The 23,183-nt window shown below is 46.5% G+C and overlaps 1 protein-coding gene across 2 annotated transcripts in view; it reads right to left on the reverse strand.

Moving 5' to 3' along the window:
• The window catches only part of MYO5B (myosin VB), a 403,624-nt gene that overhangs the window by 9,444 nt on the left and 370,997 nt on the right, over window positions 1-23,183 (reverse strand). Inside the window, exons 30-35 of one of the 2 annotated variants that reach the window (XM_090037781.1) lie at window positions 18,641-18,718; window positions 13,724-13,922; window positions 11,188-11,281; window positions 7,631-7,774; window positions 4,719-4,870; window positions 2,847-2,936 (exon numbers count right to left, since the gene is read on the reverse strand). In XM_090037781.1, the coding sequence (XP_089893907.1) occupies window positions 2,847-2,936; window positions 4,719-4,870; window positions 7,631-7,774; window positions 11,188-11,281; window positions 13,724-13,922; window positions 18,641-18,718 (757 nt within the window). The remainder of the gene's footprint in view (window positions 1-2,846; window positions 2,937-4,718; window positions 4,871-7,630; window positions 7,775-11,187; window positions 11,282-13,723; window positions 13,923-18,640; window positions 18,719-23,183) is intronic. The other variant, XM_090037780.1, reaches the window with a different exon arrangement.

The raw sequence follows: 23,183 nt of genomic DNA on the forward strand, positions 1-23,183 counted from the left end.
GCGTCTTCCAGTGCTTGCAGCTATGGTTTGATAACACCATCTAAGAAGCTTATGAATTTCCCTCACCATTTGAATTTTCCCCCTGTATTTTCAAGACCCTAATACTGCAAATGTATCCACATATTGCCACTAAAATCAGTGGACTCTGTATGTGGTCCTTGCTAGTAGATACAAAGAAGCATAACCTCCGTTTGAAGTGAGCATGGTGCATAACTCATGTTTGTACAATGGCTTGTACAACTCATGTTTGTACAACGGCAATAAGACAGGAGCTGTGCGAGTAATAATTTCCCCCAGTTTTCTAAATGAAACAAAAAGCAAGATAATTTGGGGTTAATCTGAAAGAAAAATGTTTGTTTTCTTGGGAAAAAAACAACAGAAAACAATCCTCTTTTGGATGATCAACACTAATTTGAAGCAACACATTTGATAAGCTAAATCAGTCAAATATTAAAATAGCAAACAACTCCACTGCCACTACTATCAACACCTCCCCATAACAAAACCATCAGAATTCATGGTTCCTACATATCTTTCCCAAAACGTGATACACTTGATCCAATGCACCAATGCAATGGCAACTATGCAGGTGAAACTAAACACCAACTATGTACCTGACTGAATGCTCATAAAAAATATAAAGGATACCCCTCACCCCATTAGGAGCACACTTCCACAGAACAACCACTCCCCCTCTGACTTCACTACTCTACCTTGTACCTTTAAAAGGTGATCTTGGGACCACAAATTTCTAAGCTGGTTGGACACTAAGAACCAAGGACTAACCACTGAGATGGGGGAAACATAGCACGTCATAAAACCAAACTCCTGAATTCTTTCCACACATGAAAGGTGAAAATGAACCTCCTCCCTTTTGAAAGGCCTTGATTTCAGTTTCTTTTCTTCTGCTAATTGTATGCATGCTACCCCTGGGAGTCTGTCTCATCCCCACTCACTGCTGTTATTTATTATGCTGTGCCTACCTCCTGGTCAGATGAGGAAGAATGTCTTGCATTCAAAAAGCTTGTCCAACTGATCCCAACTATATAGCTGGTTCATTAAAAGCTAGCACCCTAAAAAATCCTTGTCTCTTGAAAAATAATAATAAAAACATTCAGAACACCTTGGAAATGCCAAAGCAAAATGTCTCCACTTTTCTAAAGTTCTCAGTCAATACTATTCCTTGAAGTTTACTCAACTTTGGGTGCAGACAGAAGTGAACCTCCTGGGTCTAACTCATGGCAACTCACAGAAATTGCCATGAGTTAGACTGATCCCTCAGATCCAAGACATTAGCTATTGGATCGAGAGGGTGGAAGATCAGCTCCAATTTGTAGCCAACCCAGGGAGACAGGCTTTGTCTTTTCCTGGCTCAGCCTCCCCTTACCCCTCTCCCAACTCCACTGTCGTCTCTGGATGGGAGTGGATAGAAGGCAGGGGAAGGAGGTCTGGGGTCCTCTCAGCCCCGCTGGAGTGGGGGGTGGGTAGATTGGAGGTGAGGGAGTCCAATCCACCAGCCCCCCCCACTCCAGTGGGGCAAGAAAACCCCAGAAGGGACCTTCCTCCCCTGCCTTCTCCCCACTCCCATCCAGAGACAGCAGCTGAAGCAAACAAATTAAGTCACTCCACTCAGGGTGAATTTGTCATGTAAATCGGAGGGCTCTGCAGCTGTACTCTTCTGTTTGGGCTCAGCTTTAGAGCGTTTTCAAGGGGTTGACTGTGCATCAAATGTCATTTCTGTATGTGCCCTTTGTGAATAGTTGTGGTCAACCTGAAACTGCATCTTTGGCAGACAAATTACTACCCCAAAAAAGATATGCGGTTTTAGTTACAGGGGTTGTAGTTAAATGTAATATTGCTACAGAGACAGCAGAGGGCACTGAGAAGTAAAAATCATTGTTAACCAAGCCGCAACCACAGTTCCTCTATTAAAAAAAATAATCTTGGCAATACAAACCTGATTTTTTATAAAGACACTAAAACCTAAAGGATCTAATGTGTTATGATTCTAAGGCAACATTCATCTTAGACAAATCTTCTTCCCTGTATCCTCTGAAGCCTGACTACACACTAGTTAACAACACATATCAAGAGTCAATTAAAAGGAAGCTACTGTGGCTCTGTTCCAAATGCTAGTACCATACCATATGGCTGTAAACACATCTCCTCAATGCCCCTGTGATTAGATACTGTGTAAACATGCATTATATTATGTCAGCTGTGATAATCCAAGTCTGTCACAGGAGATCAAAGTAGATTGATAAACTGAAGATGTGAGAGACCTACAAAATGACATCAAGGCAGTAAGCATAAGTTATTAGCTCCCCCAGCAAAAAAAATCCCCAACAGGGGTGTGGAGGAGGGGGAGAGGAAATTTCTTTAAACTTTTCTTCTCTGAAAAAGGTCAAATGAATGAAAAGCCCAAATGAATGCTACAGGCTGACTGCATGAAAAACCTGTTGGAATAGTTGTGAGTACTCTCGGACTGGCCTCAAAGAAAGCAACTTTTCCAATCAGAAACCCGCTGGGAGTTTAATTGCAAGTGCGACATTCCCACATTAACAGAACTCGAGGAAAAGGTCATTGCATTACATTTTAAGGGGCCCAAATTCTGCTCTGAAGCCAGTTTTACTCCAGCCAGTCTTCATGGATTTGTCACTGGGGCCATCCTGAGTTGCATCAAAGTCAAGCCCTGAATGTAACAAGCTCTCAAAGCTATTTACCATTTCAGCATGATTACTGAGAGTCCTACACTACAGCCTGAGCAAAGCTGTGAGACAACGCAGGCTGTGGAAGGAACGGCACCGTTTAAAAACGTGGGCACACTTCCTCTTAGAGCTCCTTACCGTATCCCCGCTGTACTGCTTTAGGCAATGCAAGAGGCGACACGTGTTAGCCAGCCAAAACGACGTCATCTGAAAGTCATCGTTGTGTTTCTGTGGACAGCAAAATTAAACGTGAGCTTCCTCTCCAGCAGGTGCAGTGGGTCTATTCAGATGAGGCTTTTTTGCACACGCAAAGCTCTATGGCCTATGTGCACACAAAGCTCAGAGGTACCAAAGGGCACATTCTTTCCATTCCTGTACGAGAGCTGGCTGACGCTTACTCTGACAACCAGAGTGCCAAATCCTGCTCTTTGGATAAAGAGTATAAAACCACAGCCATGTCAGGTGGACAACTGGAGCTATCCTGGGCTTGCCGCAGCATAGAGCAGACCAGGGCCTGACCCATTTTATTTATATGAACTAATCAAAATCACACACTTTGAAGCATAAGAAGATCACCTATAGGGATCAGGAAGGACTCTACTAGGATGAATGACTCCTCACTGGAATGCCACTGACAAAAATGGGATCCCGCCTCTGGCCTAAGTGCCATAAGACTGGGGGGGTGTATTGATAGATATTTTGGGGGCTGATAACCAATTTTTAAGGAGGGATCTCAGCTGATAATGATCTGATTTCTGATACAGCTGTGTGCAGCCGGCAAGTCTGTTGTGGTAAAAGGGGAGTGGGGAGGGAAGAGGCGCAAATCAACACCCCCTGTAGTAAGGGAGGGAGCGGGGCTGGGGCAGGTGCTGCCCAGCTTGGGGGAGGCTGGCTCACGACAGCCACAGCTTGTCCGGGGCCGGGAGCACGTGCCCCCAGATCTGTGCTGGGCGGGCCAGGGAGGCTGCAGCTCTGCACTCAGGGTGGGTGGTAGCAGCACTGGGATGGGACTATGGGGGGGCTGCAGCCACCCCAAATTTTGCCATAACCCCCGCTCCCCCCCAGCACTGCCACTGCCTGCTCAGAGCACAGCACAGTGCAGTTCTCAGCCCGCAGCTGCAGCCCGCCCAGCACAGATCCAGGGGCACATGCTCATCCCCCCGCATGCCCTCCTGGACAAGCGGTGGGAGCTGCCGGACAAGCCACCAAATGAGCAATGCACAGCGGCAGGAGTCACCCCAGGGACCACCGGATGAGCCGTGGCTCTGTCCTGTGGCCTGCCCTGGCCCCAGGCCCACTCCCTCGCTCACCACAGGGGGCGCTGTCTGTTCCCCCTGCCTCCAAGCCCTTTCCCTCCCCCTCCCTTTTCACTACAACAGGCTTACCAGCTTCATGCAGCTTTCCACACTGTTGGGCTGTGCTCCTTGCTGTCTGCACACTGTGCTGCAGTGCGCAGACATTTATGGGCCAAATTATTGGCCACAACAGGCCAGTTTCCTGTGTAGTCAATTTTCTTTATATCAGTGCCGATCTGATATTGGACTGGTGCATAAGTGCACCTCTACACAAGACACTGTGTTATATATAGTGACAAGTGAAATTTAACCTCCATCACTGCCACCCTGTACCTGACTTGCCCTAGGTCTTCATTCACAGTGTGTACAAAAGCCTCTCTTGACCAGAAAGTTGCTGAAGCACAGATAAGAGAACTTGTGAACCAAACAGATATGTAACAAGCTTTAATGCCTGCTTGTGATAACTTACAGTGTGGTCTTTGGCAAATCACTTAACCTCCCTGCTTACTACCAACCTATGCTACATAACCTTTAAGATAAAACTCATCTTATGTGGAGATGAAGAGCTCAACTGTGATTTGAAATTGGTCTTGGACATTAAAACTGTCTGCAATCTCCAGGTTACATTCCATGTACATCTGAGGACCCTGGTTCTGAGCTGGGCGATTTAAGCAGTTTAACTTCATGCTGCTATTAATACAAATACGACTTGTACCTTTAATACTTTCTTAATGCCATTGATGGTCATGGTGAGCAAGGAGTGCACTTTTTGGTCATCGTTGATGTAGTCTGCGTGTCTGATGCACATGTAGAGGATGTAAGCAGGAAGACAGGGAACTGTGGCGGAAACGGTCTGGGGCTTGAGATCTACAGATAAGAAAAGAAGAATCCTCTTACAGCCTGACTTTGTTAGTGGAACAGAACAGGCAATGCCGAGAAGTGTCCGAATCAGCATATATTCCACACACATCTGGAGAAGTTCAGATGTGAACTCTCTAGCTCAAGCTTATCTCAAGCTAGGTGTCCACTGCGATGGCAGGCTCAACCAGAGCGCAGGCAGAGGTACCCAAGCCAGTTCTAGTCTAGGTGGCTCAAGCACTAGGTAGCAGGGAAACTGTCTGCACAGGCTCTCTCAGACTGAGCGACCTGGAGAGATTGAGCAGCCTGCGTGCAAGCCCACGCTACCGCATCATCGCTGCCATTGCCACACCAGCTGGCTAGATGAAAGCTAGGGCAGGTCTTCCACACCTCCAACTGCAATACAGACATAACCTTAGAAAAATACCAAAAAAGTCTTTGGAAATACTTGAGACAAGTTATACTACTGCGACCAGTGCTTTGTACATCTACAACCTCTCAAGACAGTGAAGCAAGATTATACCCTTTAAACTGTTCAGCATGAAAGCAGAGGTTGCCCGAATAACAACTTTACATATAAACTGCCGTGTGCTTTTTGCTTACTTTTTAGAGTTGTTAGAATCACTCATAATCAGGGGGACCATAAGCGCTAGCTGGACACAAACCTAAGCACAGTGGAGGGGAGAAGGCCAGCCACAGCTCCAACCAAAGCTTTCAGCATAAATAACAGGTCTGAGACCGCTCGTTGCAGAGACCTGAGACTAATACAGCAAACTGTTTCTATGTCACTCGTCTGCAAAAAGCTGAAGATCTGTACTGCAATATCACCTGTTTGTATGTCAACCTATCCCGAGAAGGCTGATTGTTATTGCCCAATTTAAGACATACAGCTTCATATAAGCACTCTCAGTACTTTGTCATCCTTGAGTAAGAATTATATCTAAGAATAAAAGAATGACAACCCATCAGGGCAAACTCATCCCTGGTGCAACTCCACTGAACTCAAATCAGTTTGCTATAAAGGCATGACTTTTACTAACAGATTTAGGAAATGAGATAAATGCCACTGAATTGAAGGCACACTACCAAGAGGGAAGAGAGCACACAAAGGGGGTGTTTCTGTGGGCTGAATGGATAAGGTGGTTGCAGCTATGATCCAATTAAAAGTTCTCGCTATTTGCTTTCTCTCCTTTCCTTCAGGGACCAGTGCTGCAATGTTCAGGAACACCCCTGCAGGTGCTTTCAACACTCACAACTAGGGGCTAGCTTCAAAATTAGAAAAGGCTCAAGATTTGTGAACTAAGGGAAATAAATTTGCTAGACAACCAGGGAGCATGACTAATTATAAAGACCTCAAAGCTTGCTGGCAGTTTGAAGAAACTGCCCCAAGGTAGCACTGACCCCATCTATAAACTTGACTAAAGCCCCCCCACTTTGCTTCTATGAAATACTTGAGCGTGATCATCACCAGAAAAAACTCTTAGGAGACAACCCTCATTCCCAAACAGACCCTGACTCTTCACAGGTCAGGATGAACATGCATGTCCTAGCAAATGCACTCCTCACATGTTCATACAGTACCAAACCAGGGCTCAAATTCGATCCAGAGGGGGTACACAGCTGGAGAGGGGCCACCAGCTCCAAGACAACTGCTTTACTTCAAGGTTTAAAATGTACCCTCAGTTTTGTATTCAGAAAATAAGAGCCAAACCTGGATGCTCATTTATAGAAAAGTTAAAAATCCTCAACAATGTTCACAGGTGTAAACTCAAAGTGGACAGGATTTGTGTTGTTTTTTGTCTGTTTACACAGCACCGTGGAGATCTAAGGTATCAGCATATGTAATATTAAAAGGTCATTTATACAAAATGGTTTGAGTAAGGACTTAATATGTCATGTGAATCGAAGAAAAGACCCAGTGTTGGTTTAGGGGTGTAGGTTGGTTTATGCATTTCACCTGAATCATGTGCACGTGAGAACTAACCAAATTCATTTACCCTGACAAGACACTAAATGAACAAAACATTCCAGGTTGCATTTGCCAAGCCATGTGAAGAGACTCAGTTATAGGACACCACTCCCTGCCCCCTGGGGATCAACCTGTAAATGAGTTCTTAAGTCTGAGTTTTAAATCAGTAGCGCACATGCTCAGTCTCTTGCTTTGCGATGAAGGACTTCCTAGTGAGCAAAGTACAATGCTGCATCTGGGGTCTTGGCTGCATAGCTACAGTCCTACAGCGTCTCCTCTGTACAAGGGTACATTTAGAGAGAACTTGCAAATACTAAGCTACGTTAAAGCTCCAAATAAGTGATCCAACTCATTCAAATGAATGCAAGTTGCAGCAGTGAGGTCCACATATCACATGGGATGCATCAGGTGAGCCACGGGACCCCTGGACTGAATGCCGTGCATGTTCCCCAACTGCACCATGACATCCAGGCACTCAGGCCCCCACCCTCAGCTCTCCCCACTGCATCACACCATGCAGGCACCCCAGCACCATGGGCTGCACCGTGTCTCCCTGACCCCTGGGGTAGTGGCAAGAAGCAGAAGTTAGAGGAGAAAGGAGGAGCCCCAAGACCTGGATGCTGCTGCAGCTGAAGCAGTGAGAGAGCAACGAGCAGCAGCCAGGTGGGAGCCAGGGGCTACAAATTAACCCCTCATGGGCCACATGTGGCCCCCTGGCCACCAGCTGGGCAGCCCTGGTTTAAACGGTTTAGAAAGAAAAGGCACTGGACCTGGAACAAGAGGCAAAGCGAAGTCCTCACCTGTAATGAGGTTCCGGACGAGTAGTGGCTCATCTTCCTTGTAATATTCCAACATCCCCTGGAAATCCTTCTCCTTCCTTTGGACAGTGACTTGTCTGGTAAGCTCCTGTCGCTTCCTCTCAGTCTGTACCGTTGCTTGGGTTGCTGTGGAAAAAAACCCCCACAGACCTCCCTGAAGCCAGCTGAATGCCTCATCTACACAGGACTTCTATGATTCACTTGTGACCCAAAGCCCACTGATGTTCTCCGAGTCTCTCATTTGATATCCTAGCTTTTAGATTAAGCCCCACGTGACCTTGCAATATACCAGTTTGTTTGCAGGTCCCCTGCTTTTGATAGACGTACTGAAATAGCAATTCTTGAACCACACCTTCAGGCAGATTGCTCATTGGCTAAGTAAAGGATACAGAAATCAGGTCTAAAACACTAGAAACATTATCAAATCTTACATCTATTAAGGGAGCCCAGACACCCCCTGGAACACGGCGACCCTACTGGAGTCATTTTACAAATGTACTTCTACCATTAACAAGAAGTCAGGCTTTGGGAAGATATGCCTGAGCTGTTTAGCTTGCAGCAGGCTGCAAAGCAAAATTAAAAACCTCCTGTGGAACACTACTGAGGATTATACTTGCATAAAATTTTAATAAAATGAAAGATTATGAAGGCATAATGCACATAATGTACTAAATGTCAGTCTGAGGCCTCTAAATTACAGTGACAAAAGCCATCTGTGCCAGCTGCACTACTGTGGAATTCCCTATTTATTCAGCTTAGTTTCACTTAATGTCTAGTTTTCAGAAATTAGTTTAAAGAATCCAAGCACCACAGTTAATCATTGTATCAACGGCAGAAGATAAATAGTCTCTCTGCTACAGAGAGGTCTTGTATTTGTCTCCTCGAGCCTGGATCATTTCTTTCCAGAGCCTCGCTGAAATACATCTCTACGGCATTGACAGAACAGAACTTTTTACCAGTAATGTGGGTTTTCTTCCAAAACGCTTTATGGGCTGCAATGTGGACTGTAGTAAAAGTCAAAAGGCTTCTCCGACACATTAAAAGGACTGCTTGAAATCCCACAATCTGTGCCAACTGCCTTCTAGCAAGCACTGATCATCTATCTTTGCCTTCCTCAATTCTGTGAGCCTTTAGTCTTGCAACTGTTAATTTGTTTATGGCCCTTGGGAAGAAGATAAGCCCAACAGGGACTGATTGGAAGGCCACAGAAATCAATGCAAAGACTTCAGTCGAATTTGGGAAGAAACCATCCAGTTGTCTCTGCCCTCAGGTTTAGAACAGTAAGATGAAAATAGCTGAAGTTATTTTCAACAGCCCATACTGCAGTTCAAGGGTGGCTCAAAAACTTGGATTCTGATTCTGTTCCCTCAGTCTACTGAGTTATTTCTGGCGTATGCTGAGATGACCAGCCCAAAAGCCAAACCTGATTCTTCAAGTAGCAGTTCTCATGCACATCCATTTGGAGAGCAGATCAGATGCATTTGACTTGCTTCCAGTTTCTCTGGCTTACAAAGGGCATGGAGTTCTCCCCCTCCCCGAACAGAAATAAGCAAGGCACTGCACCAAAATGGAGCCAGACTGAACAGACTCACTCCTGGGGGCTGCAGCAGACTAGAGCCTGCTTCTTTTATGCAAGTATCACAGACTTCTGATTCCTTGTCCTGAATAATGCAAAATGGCCTGATCCCTGAGAGAGAGAGAGATGCGAGAAAGGAAGCCTTGCTCTGACAGACTGCTTGGAGAACAAACTGGTGACTAGTCTGTAGGTCAAAGCAAGGAGATGCAAGGTGCATCTGACAAGAGCATTTGCTTTTTAAATTACATTCAATCAATAAAGACATAGGTCTGAATTAGATCTAAGAAAGAGCCTAAGGAAGATCAATGAACAGGGTTCCCAGCAAATGCTTTTGTCACTGTCACAACAATGCCCCAAATCCCAAATGTTGCTGGGAAGTGAGAGCTGGTGTCTGGTTCTGCATGCGTGTACTTTCCTAACTCCTCGGATCAGGGCTGATCGGATAGGACAGACTTTGACTGAAACAGGCCATTGACACAGCAAGATTTTATCTAAGGTAATGTAACAGCAATAAAGAAAGCTCCTCAGGAGCCTCTAAAGAGCAAGGGTCCAAAGGGGGTGGACTGAAGAGGAACTGCAAAGCAAGAGGGTACTATCCATGCCCCAACCACCCCTCGAGGATCCAGAATGCCAAGGCAGCAATGACAGGATAAGCTAAGGAAACCCACTGTAAGGATGGCCAAGGAAACCTCGGGCCAAAAATGGAGATCTATCTTGATCTCTCTCTTTTTTTTTTTTTGAATGGAAAGAAGTCACAAGAAACTGCAGGCAGCACAGTTCAAAACCCCATTCAAGTTCAGCATACAGATGCAGCACGCCCACCTTCAATATTACAGATGAGCTGCCACCTTGAAAGCTCTTGTTTCATCGCCTCCCAAGAAGCAGGCTCAATGGCTCACGACTCCCGAGAATGATTCCCAGGAGGCAAGAACGGTGAATAAAAGGAGGACAGCAAGAGGAAGGGAACCAACAGGCTTGTCACGCTTTGCAGCTTTTGGAGGCCTGGAAAGCTCTTCTCTCCCTCAGGTGAGGTGAAAAGAGCTAAAATGTTTTAGGATCAATAGCCCTAAACTGATGTCTCCTCTGACCCAAGTGCGAGGCATCACCGTGACCTTGCATTCACCAAATTGTAAAGCTTCCTTATTCAACAAAAACCATCAGTGAATTTTCTAATCTTGCCCAACTCTGCAGAAGTCAATGGACTTAAACCAAGGATAAACCAGTCCTCAGTGTAAAGGTGGGGACAGAGGGAGGGAGCTGGGGGGGAAGAGAGACTACCACAGGCTGCATAGGCAAATTTTTATAACTTGAAAACTAAGGCTCAAAAATGTTTGGTTGGAAAACCCCACTTCAAAGCTGCTACCCACTTTCCACACACGTTTTACATGGAGAGATGCATGTCTAACTGCCTATCTGCAAAAAGCAACACGGGATACTTCAAGGTCAAGGCAGTTTTGGAGAGGAGGCAGGAGGTAGAAGTTTGCTTTTTCTATAGGCAGGATGTAACTGCCAGGCAAAGGCATCCAAGGCCGCCTCCAAGTCGCAGAACATATGCAAGTTTCCCCATGACACATGGTAACATGCCAGACGTTCAAGAATGTTTTTCCCTCCCAAGATGAATGAAGCTGCCCTACCATAAAAATGGGACATCCCCAACAAAAGTTCTCCACAGTGGGGAAAAAACCCAGCCCACCCAGTAGGTCTGGGGGCCAAAATCTTCAAAGGACTCTCCGACTGCCTGATGGCCGGGGGGGCTGGGCCCTGGGCTACTAGCATGCCCTTTAAAGTTCGCAGCATGCTCCAAAAATAGCCTCGAGAGGCTGAGAGTGAAGTCTACTGTGTCCCCAAGAGCGGCTAATGGGGCCACCACAAGCGTCACAGTTTTGTGGAGGTCGAACAAAACCCAGAATCTAATCTTAAATTCCACTTCCCTCAAAGAAACCAACAAAAGCACAGAGCTAACCTTCAAAATCTTGGACCTTCTTCATGTAAATCTTCAGCTGTTTCTTAAGCTTCTTCTCATTCTTTTCCAGTTTTTCTAACAACTCTTTGAGATCCTGCAAAACAGGGAAAGGGTTATGTGCACATGTGTACACACACACACTTCACAAAGTTTCCTGTAGGAAAGTAGCTGGACTACGGAGATCATCTGACAATTATTTTTCCCAATGAGAGACTTCTGTACTCTGACCAGGAGCCCTGATGTCTGCAGCGCTCTCCAGGTCGATCCCTGGGTCAGAGACAAAGCATCTGCCCTTCAGACCTGTCAAATCCATGGTGATCTGTAGAGTCCTTGGGCCCTGGACTCTCCCACTACAACAGGGGAAGTGGCTGCATGTACAGGGCCAAAACGGCACTTCTTGCCCACCGTTCTGAGTTGGGTTTTTGTGAAGTACTAAAGAGTTGAAAAAATTAGCCCAGCAGCATACAAGCAGCACTTGAAAACCAGCTATAGATTTCTCTTTGCAAGGTTCATCGCAGTCAATACAGGCCCAATTCATCATGCCCTCTGAGTTGCTTCTTTGGTGTACACACAAGACAAGCAAACTCAGAAGCACTGTGAGAGAGGAAGAAAACAAAAAAGGACAGCATTTGGGCTGTTTTTTTACATGCTGCTGTTTTGAGTTATAGGACAGGCTCCGTTCCCTGGTAGCAACTTTCCGATACAAAAATTATGGTGTTAAGGCTTGATTTCCCTCAACTCCCATCGAATCTAGTGGAAACACACGTACTCAGCACTTGGCATGATCAGGCCCTTAGGGAGTGAACAGTGTTACACCCTAGTTTTGCTCCCGACATCAGCACGTGCAACTGCACACAGGCTGGGAGCGCAGCTGTTGAACAGAAGGTGCTAGATCATTTCCGCAGAGCAGATCTGCGCTTTAATAGCCTTTGGGCACAGACTCACTCACCCCACTAGTACCTGAGCAGATCCAGAGTTCTGCCTTGGGCTTGGTCATTCAAGGGCACCTGGCTCCAGGGGCCCAATCCCAGCCTGCAGGGGTGGGCAGTACCAGGCCCCCAAGGCCCAATCCTGGCAAGCAGTGGCAGTGTAGGGCTTCAGGGCCCAGTCCCAGCACTTTGGGGCAGGGAGGGAGAGGTGCCAGCTCCAAGGCCCAATCCTAGTACACTGGCCTTGGTCCAACCTGCAAACTAGTCCTATACCACTCATCTGGCTTGTAGGGCCAAAAGCTTGAGCACCATTGATCTAACATCCACTTTTACCACTATCAGAGACAGGACAGTGAGCTAGATGGACCACTGGTCTGACCCAATATGGCACTGCTCATGTTCCTACCTCCCCATACTGTCAGTCATCCCCTCCTCTCCATGGCTAAGTAAAATACTGATCATCATCCAAATGATGGACTGTTCGTGGCGAGGTCAGGATGGGCTGCTTCGCCTTTAAGGCACCAGCAGAAGTGCCATCTGTACAGTGTGGGGCAAATCCTGCCTCCATTCCAGTGACATCAGTAAACCAAAGCTTCTCTTAACCCTGGGGTTTCTTGCTGCTAAGACTGTTGTGAGCTGCCAGTAATGTCCCGGACACAGGACAAATGTTCAAACAGGTGGCGTGCTGAAGAGGCCATTTTTGTTTCACTGTAAGAGGTACTTTTTCTAGCCCAGAGAAGTGGTAACTGTTGCCCCAAATAAGCCTCAAAAGGGTTCTCTCTCCCTGTGACGGTTTAGGGCCATTTGAAGGGGAAATCATTCCTCAGTGCCCTCTACGTATCCCACATACACAAACCCAGGTCTTCCTACTCAACTTCTCTTGGAAGCAATGCACAGCTATTTACAGTTTGCCACCTGAGAGAGTCTGCTTCCTTGCCACCATTCATATTTAAATTCTGATGTTACTGATTTCATCAGTTTGACCATGATAACGTTCCCCAAGCAGCACCAACCCATCTACTCAGACTGAAAGCACCAAGGTTTTATACCTCGGATCTTACACCTAACAATGCCCCAAGATTCAGAGTTTAGGGCCACAAGGGACAACTACAATCATCTGGTCCAATTTCCTGTGTAGCATGAGCCATAAAATTCCACCGAGTAACTGCTGCAACTGGAGGAAATGATTTTTCCCACCTAAAGGATACAGGGCCAGTCCATGGCCATAAGCCATTACATCAGGTAGGAGGCCGTGCAGTGTGGGTGTGTAGAGGAAGGCACATTGCCACAGGGGTACTTGGGAAAATGGGGCCTTTACAACACACAGCATGAGTCATCCTCCCACTTCTATAAACTAGCGGTTCAGCGCTCAGTAACAAGCTAAAAGTGCTGCGGGGCTGACCAGCTGGGAGTCAAGACTAATCATGTAGGTAATGGCCTGCAGATGGCTTATGCTAGAGTAGCTCTGCAAACCTGTGCATGAGCAGGGCAGACGGAGGGACACCACACCCTTGCCTTTACTACTTTCCTTTTTTAACCCATCACCTTGAGATCTGGTTTGGCAGCATCGACCACAAAGGAAACTGGTCTCTTACACAGTCCCTTACCAAATTTTCATTAGTGAGACGTGTGATTTCTTGCTGAAGACCAAACTCCACTTGAGCCTCTGGCGAGAGCTGAAGGGTCTGGAAAAAGGCCTGTTGCTGTTTCTCCATCTCCTCTCTCATAGCTTCCACCTGAGCTTTCAGAGCCTCTACCTCTTCTTCGTGCTCTCGTCTCTGATCCTGGAGCTGGGCTTCAAGGAGCCTGGGAGGAGGCAGAATAAAAGCAGACGTTAGAATCACCCAGTTGGACCTTGCTGAGTATTACCCCAGTGATTTCTGAATCATGGCTGTGACTTCTGTTTGAGCTGCTGCAGCTCCTAGAAAAATACCCAGTTTTGGTTTAGAGGCAAGTGCTGGAAAACAGCCCATCATTCTAGGCAAAATCAAGAGGAAGTTCCAGTCGGCAAAGGGGCTACAAGACCGTTATCTGAATTACCTCATTGCTATTTTAGGCACTGTAGCACTACACATGAACGTGAGCCCAGAATACTGAGCCACTTTGTACCACTACAAAAATAAAGTGCCATGGGGATGTGCACACATGCACAGCCCCCTGGCTGGAGCGCTACAAACTCACCTTAAAGGCCTGCTCCCCAGCCACAGGGCTGCTCCTTAGGTGTCGTCCCCCCACCCACTGCCAACAGCCTGTCCTCTCTGCCAGGTGGGTGGGAGAGCAGTGGACTGTGTGATGCTGGGGGTCTGAGACACCCCCTGCAGTGCTGTAACTATGTACACGTTACACACAGTGCCACAAAACACAGGGCTACAATGAAATTCCTCTCTGAAAGAGAGACATTGTAGCGGTAGGTCCACCATTTCTGCGGCAATGCAGATGGCCTGCATGTGTGGACACTCACGTTTTTGTAGTGCTACAAATATAACGCGCGGGTCCAAGGCCCCGACTAGCCCTTCACAGTATTGCTAGATTGGTGACATGCACATTCAGAATAACTGTTACTGGACCATGTACCCTGATGACTAAAGTTTCAGACCAACAGCAAACAACACGTGGAGCATGTCTACGTGACAGTGGTGGCAGGATGCAGCGAGGATGGAGCTTAGCACGCCCACCTGCAGCCACACTCCAAACCCAGAAGCATGTTGATGTGGCTGCTCTGGGCTCCTGATCAAGCCACTGGTTTCCAGTGGGACTGACAGAAGGTGATGGGGATGAGCCTGAAGCAGCCTCGTCTCTGAGTTTCCATGTCTGGATTACATCAGTGGGCAGGTCGTGCTTGGTCCCACTGGCACCAGGACCTGCTGTGGCCACGGTGCAGACCAGCCCCTAGATTCTGACTGACATGGGGTCACCACCACAGAAGAGAGTAACATTTTACCTGCTTCTCAAGGAAGGTGTGATGGTTGCAAATACTCCGCAGTTGAACACTGTTATATAAATCACTATATTTTGTTAATGAGAAACTTTGCAAATACCTTGTAGGTCCAAATTCTGCAGATAGAAAGAATATTGAGTTTTTCTAAGGGATCATGAGAGGAGCAGCAGATTTCTCTTGGTAGGTAAAATGCAGGAGTTGGGATTCCCTGCTCTGCCATCAATACCGATACCTGGGCGAGTGCTTGAACTTCTCCGTGCCTCAGTTTACTCCAGGCTAACATGGTATGGGAGGTTTAATTAATTAATGTTTGCAAATCACTTCCAAGGGGCAAGGTATGATAGGAGTCAAAGCACTACCCTTTAAAGCCCCCCTCCCTCCCACTAAAAATACCTTATTTCTGTGATGATATCACAGGCAGAATTATTTTAGATCATTCTCCAAGTAGCAAATGCAAGGCATGACAGCTACTCAGATCAACTCCTGGGTTTCAAAAGCTTGCTATCTGAGGGGTAATTGTTCATGTGCTTGGTCATTTTAACCAGGAGTTCAGTTCCACACCATTTTGTTTAGACTGCCACAGGCTGCATTTTCTGTAGATGGGAGTTTTGAGAGTCATAACTGTTTAATCTTACATGGATTTGTCAAATCTTCCTCTCAGCAGAAGTTAAACCTACCCTCTTCTGAACCCTACCTGAAGGAAAATGCACTAGGGAATTTCCAGTGATCTCTTTACCAAAGGCTGGGCAGCCTGGAATGGATTCATCAATGCTGATTAATCACTGGGAGGCTGCAGAAGTCGGGGAAAAAGCTATGGAAGTACACATAGCAAGACTGTGAGGACACAGCTGGGTACCAAGACCTTTATCCAACACTAACTGAAGTCAAGTGAAGCATCCCAATGAACTTCAGCATTTTGGGATCACACTTTATAGGTGCCATGGTATTTCTCCTGGGAGCTACAAGTAAGGCATTTGTTTATTGTGTTGAATATCACTTGCTGAGAAGCAAAGATTTTGAAAATACGGTTTCAAGTAACAGGAAAAAAACAGCACAGAGATATCAATTATTTAAAAATAAGGCCTAAATTTCAACACTGATGCACTCTAGTGCAATGATTCTCAACCAGGATGTCAGGGCACCCTGGGGTGCCGCGAGGCATGAGGAAGTAAGTGAGGAGCCATGAGATAAGCAGCTAAAAACTAGAAAGATAAGCACAGGCTCAGACTGGTCTCTGCCACCCCCCTTGCCTGGCCCCTCTGTAATCTATATATTAGTTTTGAAACTGGGTGCCTCTTAATTCACAAAAGTTAGAGGGGTGTCTCAAATCCAGTGAGGGGTGCCTCATGTCCAAAAGGTTGAGAACCATTGTCCTAATGATTAAGATTGGGCATCCGAAAATGGGAACACCCAGAATCACCTTAAAGATACATCCACACTGCTCCACAAGTCCCTTTCTAACCTGTAAGTCTGCAGGCCTGGACACTTGCAACGGGGGCACAACGGGTGGGGCTCATTTCTGACAGTGTGCCAGGTCTCTCTCATGAGGAGGTAATACAGATACAGCCAAAGTGATTTGGCTTTCAGATGGATGGAGGCTAAACAGTTTCTGGAAATGGCACCCCTATAAAATACCTCCAGACTTTGTATCCAAAGGCTTACATGCCCCTAAACTGCTAGTCACTTTTGAAAAATGCAGGCCTCACCCAAGTAGGAAATATCACCCTGCCTCAGATCTGGCAAAAATGCTGCAAGAATGTTCTATTCCTATTTTGTTTTTCATTCTTTTCCAAGTCATCTTGAAGAATAAAAAGGTTGAATAAAACCCCTAGAGATTGTATCAAAGGAAAATTGAAATGGTGGTTTGGAAAAGGAGGGGGGGGTCTTTAATCACAAAAGGAGAAGAATTCCATGTGGACGCACAGCATGTAGCGTTGTGCAGTGATAAATTAAAGCACAAGCTGCACTTCCAGTAAAATACAACATATAAAACATTTCTGAGCATTACTTTCTCCCTTTCCACCCACACGCCTTCCTTAACCAAATGGAAGAACGATTCATCACTGAAAGGTTAGGGCCCTCCCGTCTGTGCCTACACTGTTGGGTGTACTGATAAAATTAACATTTGACAAGCTAAATGATTTTTAAGGGGACCAATTATAGTCTGCTAAATTGAAATCTCCCTGTTAGTCCTTTCAGCTATTCCAACCAACTCTAAACAAGTGATTTCACAACCACTAAGGGGTCTGAATAAGGGACAGAGTTAGGAATGCCAAGGCACTAGCCTGGTCTTGGGTATTTGAATTCCTCTGTGGTCTTGAGCAAATTACTATTTAGCAAGACAATAAAGCACACACCCAACTTTAGGCATAGAAATAGTCCCATTAAAGTCAACAGAAATAGTTTGATGCTTCAAATCAGGCATATACTTATGTATCTTATTCAGATGGGGCCTCAATTAGGGCCAGTCAAAAGTTTTCCCATCCAAGCTGTTTCTGACAGGATAGTTAATAACTGATTTCTACAGAAGAACTGATGTTTTGATTTTTTTTTTTTTTTAAATGAAAGCTTTTCCAGTTTTTGACCAAAAGTCTAGAAGTCTCTGCAACTCACCACACTTTGTTTTCAACAATGAAGGAAAAGATATGCTCATTTCACATGAACAGTGAACAGAATCTCACAATCGCATAGTCTACAAGAACGTTTGCAACGGGACTGGAAAACCCACTTAGCAAACCGCTATGCTAAGTACTAGGTGCTGTGCATTTTATCATGCATATTCATAAGGGTTTAGGTGAGGTACAAGCCAAATGCCATTAGGAAAAATACGCTCCTTTTGCATTGGGATCCCTGCATGCTTCTAAAAATTGTGTCAGCCAAGCCATATTTTTATATGATTTTCAGAATCACTTCTACCACATCCACCAGTCCCTCTGAAATAGGGAGTTGTCTATTATATGGTAATAAATATAATGATGACCTTTCCCTTCTATAGAGTTTTTCATCAGATCATTTCATAGCACTTTACAAACATGGATATGAAACCTGACAACATCCCTGACATTAGTTATGTACTATTATTTTTGTATTATATAGAGGTAGAATGAGTGGGCATGGAGGGATTAACAGCTAATTACCAGAGATCCTGAGCCTTCAAAACTACATACCTGGGAATGGGAGCCAGAAGTCCCAACTCCCAGTACCCTGCTGTAGCCATTATTCTCAAATGCCAACTAGTTTCTAGTTGACAAGTCATTACAGAAGCACTGTCTTTAAATAGAGGATTCTGAAATTACAAGCATCACCCAGTGTAACCCATCTGAGATACTCGGCCACAACACAAGAGTGCACAGCTGCAGGAGGCAAAGCAGCAATAACTTTCATTCTGGCATTGAACTAAGCGGGGGGGGGGGGGGGGGAGGGTCATAATCCATTAGACTGTGAGCATGCAAAGAGGACAACAAAAATGGTGCACTGAAAAAGGGTCTTAACCTTTGTGAGGGAGAGGAGAGAGAGGAAACACGCAGATATGAAAGAGTGATACAGACAGGGGAAAGGAGAGAGGAATAAGAAAAAAGTGTTTGACCTGGCAACTTGCTTTAGCCCTTGATAAGCCAAGCCGAGCTCTCCATCTTCATTGAGATAACCCCAGTCCTCAGTCTTGCTAGAAATAAAGGACAGAAAAAGGAAACAAGTGGACAGGAAAGGCAAAGGTCAATTGCAACAGAAAAGGAAACTCAGGCAGGCCTTCAGAACAAACAAACATTTGTCAAACTGCATCTCCTTTCCCATCAGGCTGAATTGTGTGTTGGAGAATGAATGACATGACCAAAAATCCTTATTCCACCCCAATATATTACAGTGAAGGACCTCCCTCTAGTCACCAGTCATAAGCACTGGGTACATGGGGGCAGTGGTGGCACAGAGCTCTTGGGGGCAGGACAGCAAAGCCAGGAGGCCCGCAGCCCGCATCGGCCCCCACCCCTCCCACAGGCTCCGCTCAGGTCTGATCCGGCTGTACTACTGGCGCGGGGCATCTTAGGCCTACCCCTGGCAACAATGAAAGTTGGCACCTATGCTCCTCCTCCTCTGTACTTCTGCAGTTCCTCTCCCTAGAGCACTGCTTCTCAACCAGGTTGCCACCACACCCTGAGATTCTCCACGGTGCGCACATACACAAGTCACAAGATAAACCCAGAGATTTCAAATAGGAATCCATTCTGACCTGTTTGGGGCTTTCTGTCTCTGAGACAGAACTGCAGTCTATTAGATTTCTGTAGTCACAACCCAGTGAAAGCAAAGAGCTGGCATTTTCCAAGGTGTGCCTTGAGTCTAAAAAGGTCAAGGATCATTGCCTTAGAAGATCCAGAATTTGCCCACTTCTGCCTTTTCAGCATGAAGCTTGTGGTACTGAAAGCTCCAGGTCCCAGGAACAAGAATCTTCATTTTCATTTTTTACATAAAAGTGCTCAGCCCTGAAGGTTGTAGAGAAAAGGAAGACTTGAGAACTTGAATCAAATGAACTCAAAAGGCTCACAGATCAGAAGGCAAAAGGGGAAGAAGCCCAAATTATCTATTAATGGCTTGGGGGAGCAGGACAATTTTTTATATACGATTTGGCATAGACAATATTGTGATCTCATCATGCTTTACTAAGGTAGGAAAGTAACAGCTCCATGGATACAAGTGAGCAAATTAAGGTACCAAAAAACCTCAAATAAACAAAAAAAAAAATCCACCACCGCCAACTTGCCAAAGGTCACAGCTTGAAGCACTGGCAAAGCTAAGAAGAAGAAAGTCTCTTGGCCCCACGACCCTGGGCTCTACCCATGAAACATACTGCCTTCAGAGTAACCAAGTCTGATGTCATCAATGCTGGCTTGAGACACTCGTTGCATGACCCAGACGGGTGTAAAGTATAAAAAACTAGCATCATACAGAATTCCTAGAAAGTGAGAAAAATGCAATTTGCCAAAAGGGGACATATTTCTGACCTGCATTGAGCGGCTCTTTTATACAATAATGGGCTTGATTCCTTTTGGGGACATGCATGGACATTACAGATCTAGAAAGGCATTTCAACAGTGGAATGACAGAGGAGGCAAGAGTCAGGCAGGAGTGACAGAATAAGGGAAAGCCGCCTCCGTCAGCTGAGCCACTATATAGTATTCCTGCAGTAAGTGATACTGCCCTGTGCAAGGAAGCCTAAAGCAGGAACATATGGAGGGGGGATGCAGGTGAGAAAGGTCATTTCTAATGATTGCACATGTACCAAGAGGAAAATAGGGAAGGAGTGGGGAAGATAGCTGTGGTTTACTGCTAAGCTTCTTTTACCACTATGTGCACCAGCTAACATGGAAGTATATATATGAGGGACTCGGTGTCTTCTGGTACATAGTACCGTATTTTCTTGGATGCAATATTTCCAGGAATAATACATACCTTGGTTTCGAAAGGCAAAAGAAGAAAAAGATGTTTCCAGAGTTGTGTATGCAGAGAGCAGGGATGGAGCCTAATCTTTAACTGACCCACCCTCCCTTTCCTGCTTAAGTGAAGCTGAAACCATAGCTGCCCCTAAAGACCAGGTCTCCCATGGCTGGATTTATGATTTTGAAAAGAGCTAAAGAGTCTCCAAGGATGACAAATAGGAGGAGAGAAACCAGAGCAGCTAGCAGGTATCAAAAAATGCCCTAAGAAAGATTAGCTTGCTTAAAAAGGAGAGGCTATCATTAACAGGTGCTTGTACATGCGATGAAAATTGGTCATTTTTGCAGTTTAATTGCATCACAGTACAATTTGAATTTAGTTTGCAGCATAGCTATCTGTAACATTGCAGTCCCCCTCTCGCCACAGGAGAGGCAAACTGAAGGCAGAAGCAGTGAGGGGCCCGATCCCCCCCGTGGAACCTGCCCAAGTCTCCTTTTTTCTGCCCAGGGGCAAGCTGCCAGTGGGCCAAGCGGCCCCTGAACTGCAGGGGACCCTGGTCCTTCCTTCTGTGGTGGCAGCACCTCTGGGACTGCCCCACCTTGGGCTCAGGGAACAGCTGGATTGGGCTGGGTGTTGCCTGCAAGCTGGGACAGCACCCACCTGCTAGCCATCCACCCAGGTGACCCCGGGGTACACCACTGCCATGGAGGGAAGGTCCAGGGCCCTCTAAAGGCAGCCTGGCCCACCCCCCCAGGCTGTGGGAAAGGCAGGCAGGCTGTGCAGGGGGAGGATCAGACCCCTCACTGCTTTTTTTCCCCACCCCCCTCAGCGGAGCCTGCCCACATGAGCTGCTGCCAGGCCACACAGCCCCCGAGCTGCAAGGGGGCCTGGTCCTTCCCTCTGTGTCAGTGGCAGGGCTGCCCAGGTGCAGTCCCAGCTATGTGGGTGCTGCCCCAGCTTGCAGACAGCACCCGCTGGATCCAACTCTTCCCCGAGCCTGCATGCTGGAAGCACGCTGGGTGCTGCGCCCCACGCGGTCTCGGGGAAGAGCTGGATCTCACAGGTGCTGCCTGTGACCTGGGGCAGCATCCATGCAGCTCGGACCCCACCTGACCCCACCACCATAGACGGAAGGACCAGGTCCCCACAGCTCAAAAGGCTATATGGTCTGGCAGCAGCTCGTATAGACAGACTCCACTGGGGAGGGGGGAAAGCCGCAAGAGGCCTGATCCTTCCTGCCGCCCCCCCAGGAACCTGCCTGCCTGCCTCTCCCATGGCTGGGGGGCAAGTTGCTGGCAGGCCCTGAGCTGTGGGGAGCTCCAGACCTTCCCTTCATGGTGGCAGTGCCCTCTGGGCAGCACCCACCCACTGGCAGCTCACCCAGGCATCCCTGAGGGGTGCTACTGCCACAGAGGGAGCGACCAGGGTGCCCCCCACAACTCAGGGGCCACGCAGCCCACTGGCAGCTCGCCCCCCTGGCTGTGGGAGACACAGGCAGACTCTGCAGGGGGAAAGAAAAGAAAAAAAAAAGAAAAAAGGATCTAGCTCTTCACTGTAACAGTGATGAAAGCCCCTAAATTGAAATAGTAGGATTTTAATCATTGCAATTAAAAACCCACTGTTTCATTTTAGGTGACTAAACCCCTGTCACATATACAAGTGGCCAACATCTCTGGGGTGAAGAACAAAGAGCTATTAAAGTTAACCCTCTGCTGCTAGAAAAGAAATGCAACATCGTGCAGCATGGACTCAAAGCTGGATACTTCTACCCCGGGCAGAAAAAACATCAGCTTCCCCGCTTAATGTATGCACCCCAAATTTAGGGGGCTGATTTTGGGAGAAAGGTGCTGTTGAATGTGAAAACAATACAGTACCTAGTTGGCTGTGTGACATAGGCATCCACTTATCCTTCCTACCCCTCAATTTTTTCAGCTCTGACATGGGAAGGGAGAGTAATTACCCATCTCTGCAAACCGCTGAGATCTTCAGATAAAAACTTGCTTATAGGAGAGGAAATTGCTATTTCAGGGAAACACAATTCCACTTAGGTTGTGAACTGCCCTGCTAGAACTCAGCGCCATGCCTTCGAAACCAACTTCTTTTTACAACTACAATCAGACATCAGCTTACTGTGTCGTGACCAAGGGAACATCCTAAGGCCAGGTCCCTACAGAAAAGGTTTCCCAGGGCACCTATGCTGACAATGCAGCATATACTCGGAAAAAAAAAACCCCCAAAAAACAAGGACTGCTCTGGGTTAGACAAGTCCCCCAAAGGAAATATGCTTTATGGGCAAATGCATCTTGATATAAACTTTGTATTTGGTTTTTCTGTTAGTACAGCTATGTATGTGGCTCTTGGTTCTTTTCCGGACATGCTGCCTCCCCTAGAAAACTTCACACATACACGAGGCTTCAGTCCTCTCTCTACCTAACCAAACTCTTGACATAAGATTTCTCATTTCATTTAAGTGTAAAGAGAGTGCGAAACAGGCTGTATTCAGTTCTGATTCAGCCTGAATCCGGGACAGTGATTCAATTAGTTGGTTCAGATCACTGTCCACGATTTGATTCAGCCAAATCCGAATCTGAAGATTTGATGCCGATTCAGAGAATCAGTGATTCAGCCACAGACACAGCTTTAAATGTTTTTTCTACATACCTCGAGGTACCAGCACAGCTTGTGAACACTGCAATGCTGGG

This window comes from Crocodylus siamensis, chromosome 3 (assembly GCF_052110815.1).
Source record: "Crocodylus siamensis isolate JL-2025a chromosome 3, ASM5211081v1, whole genome shotgun sequence".
NCBI classification, from domain to species: Eukaryota; Metazoa; Chordata; order Crocodylia; family Crocodylidae; genus Crocodylus; species Crocodylus siamensis.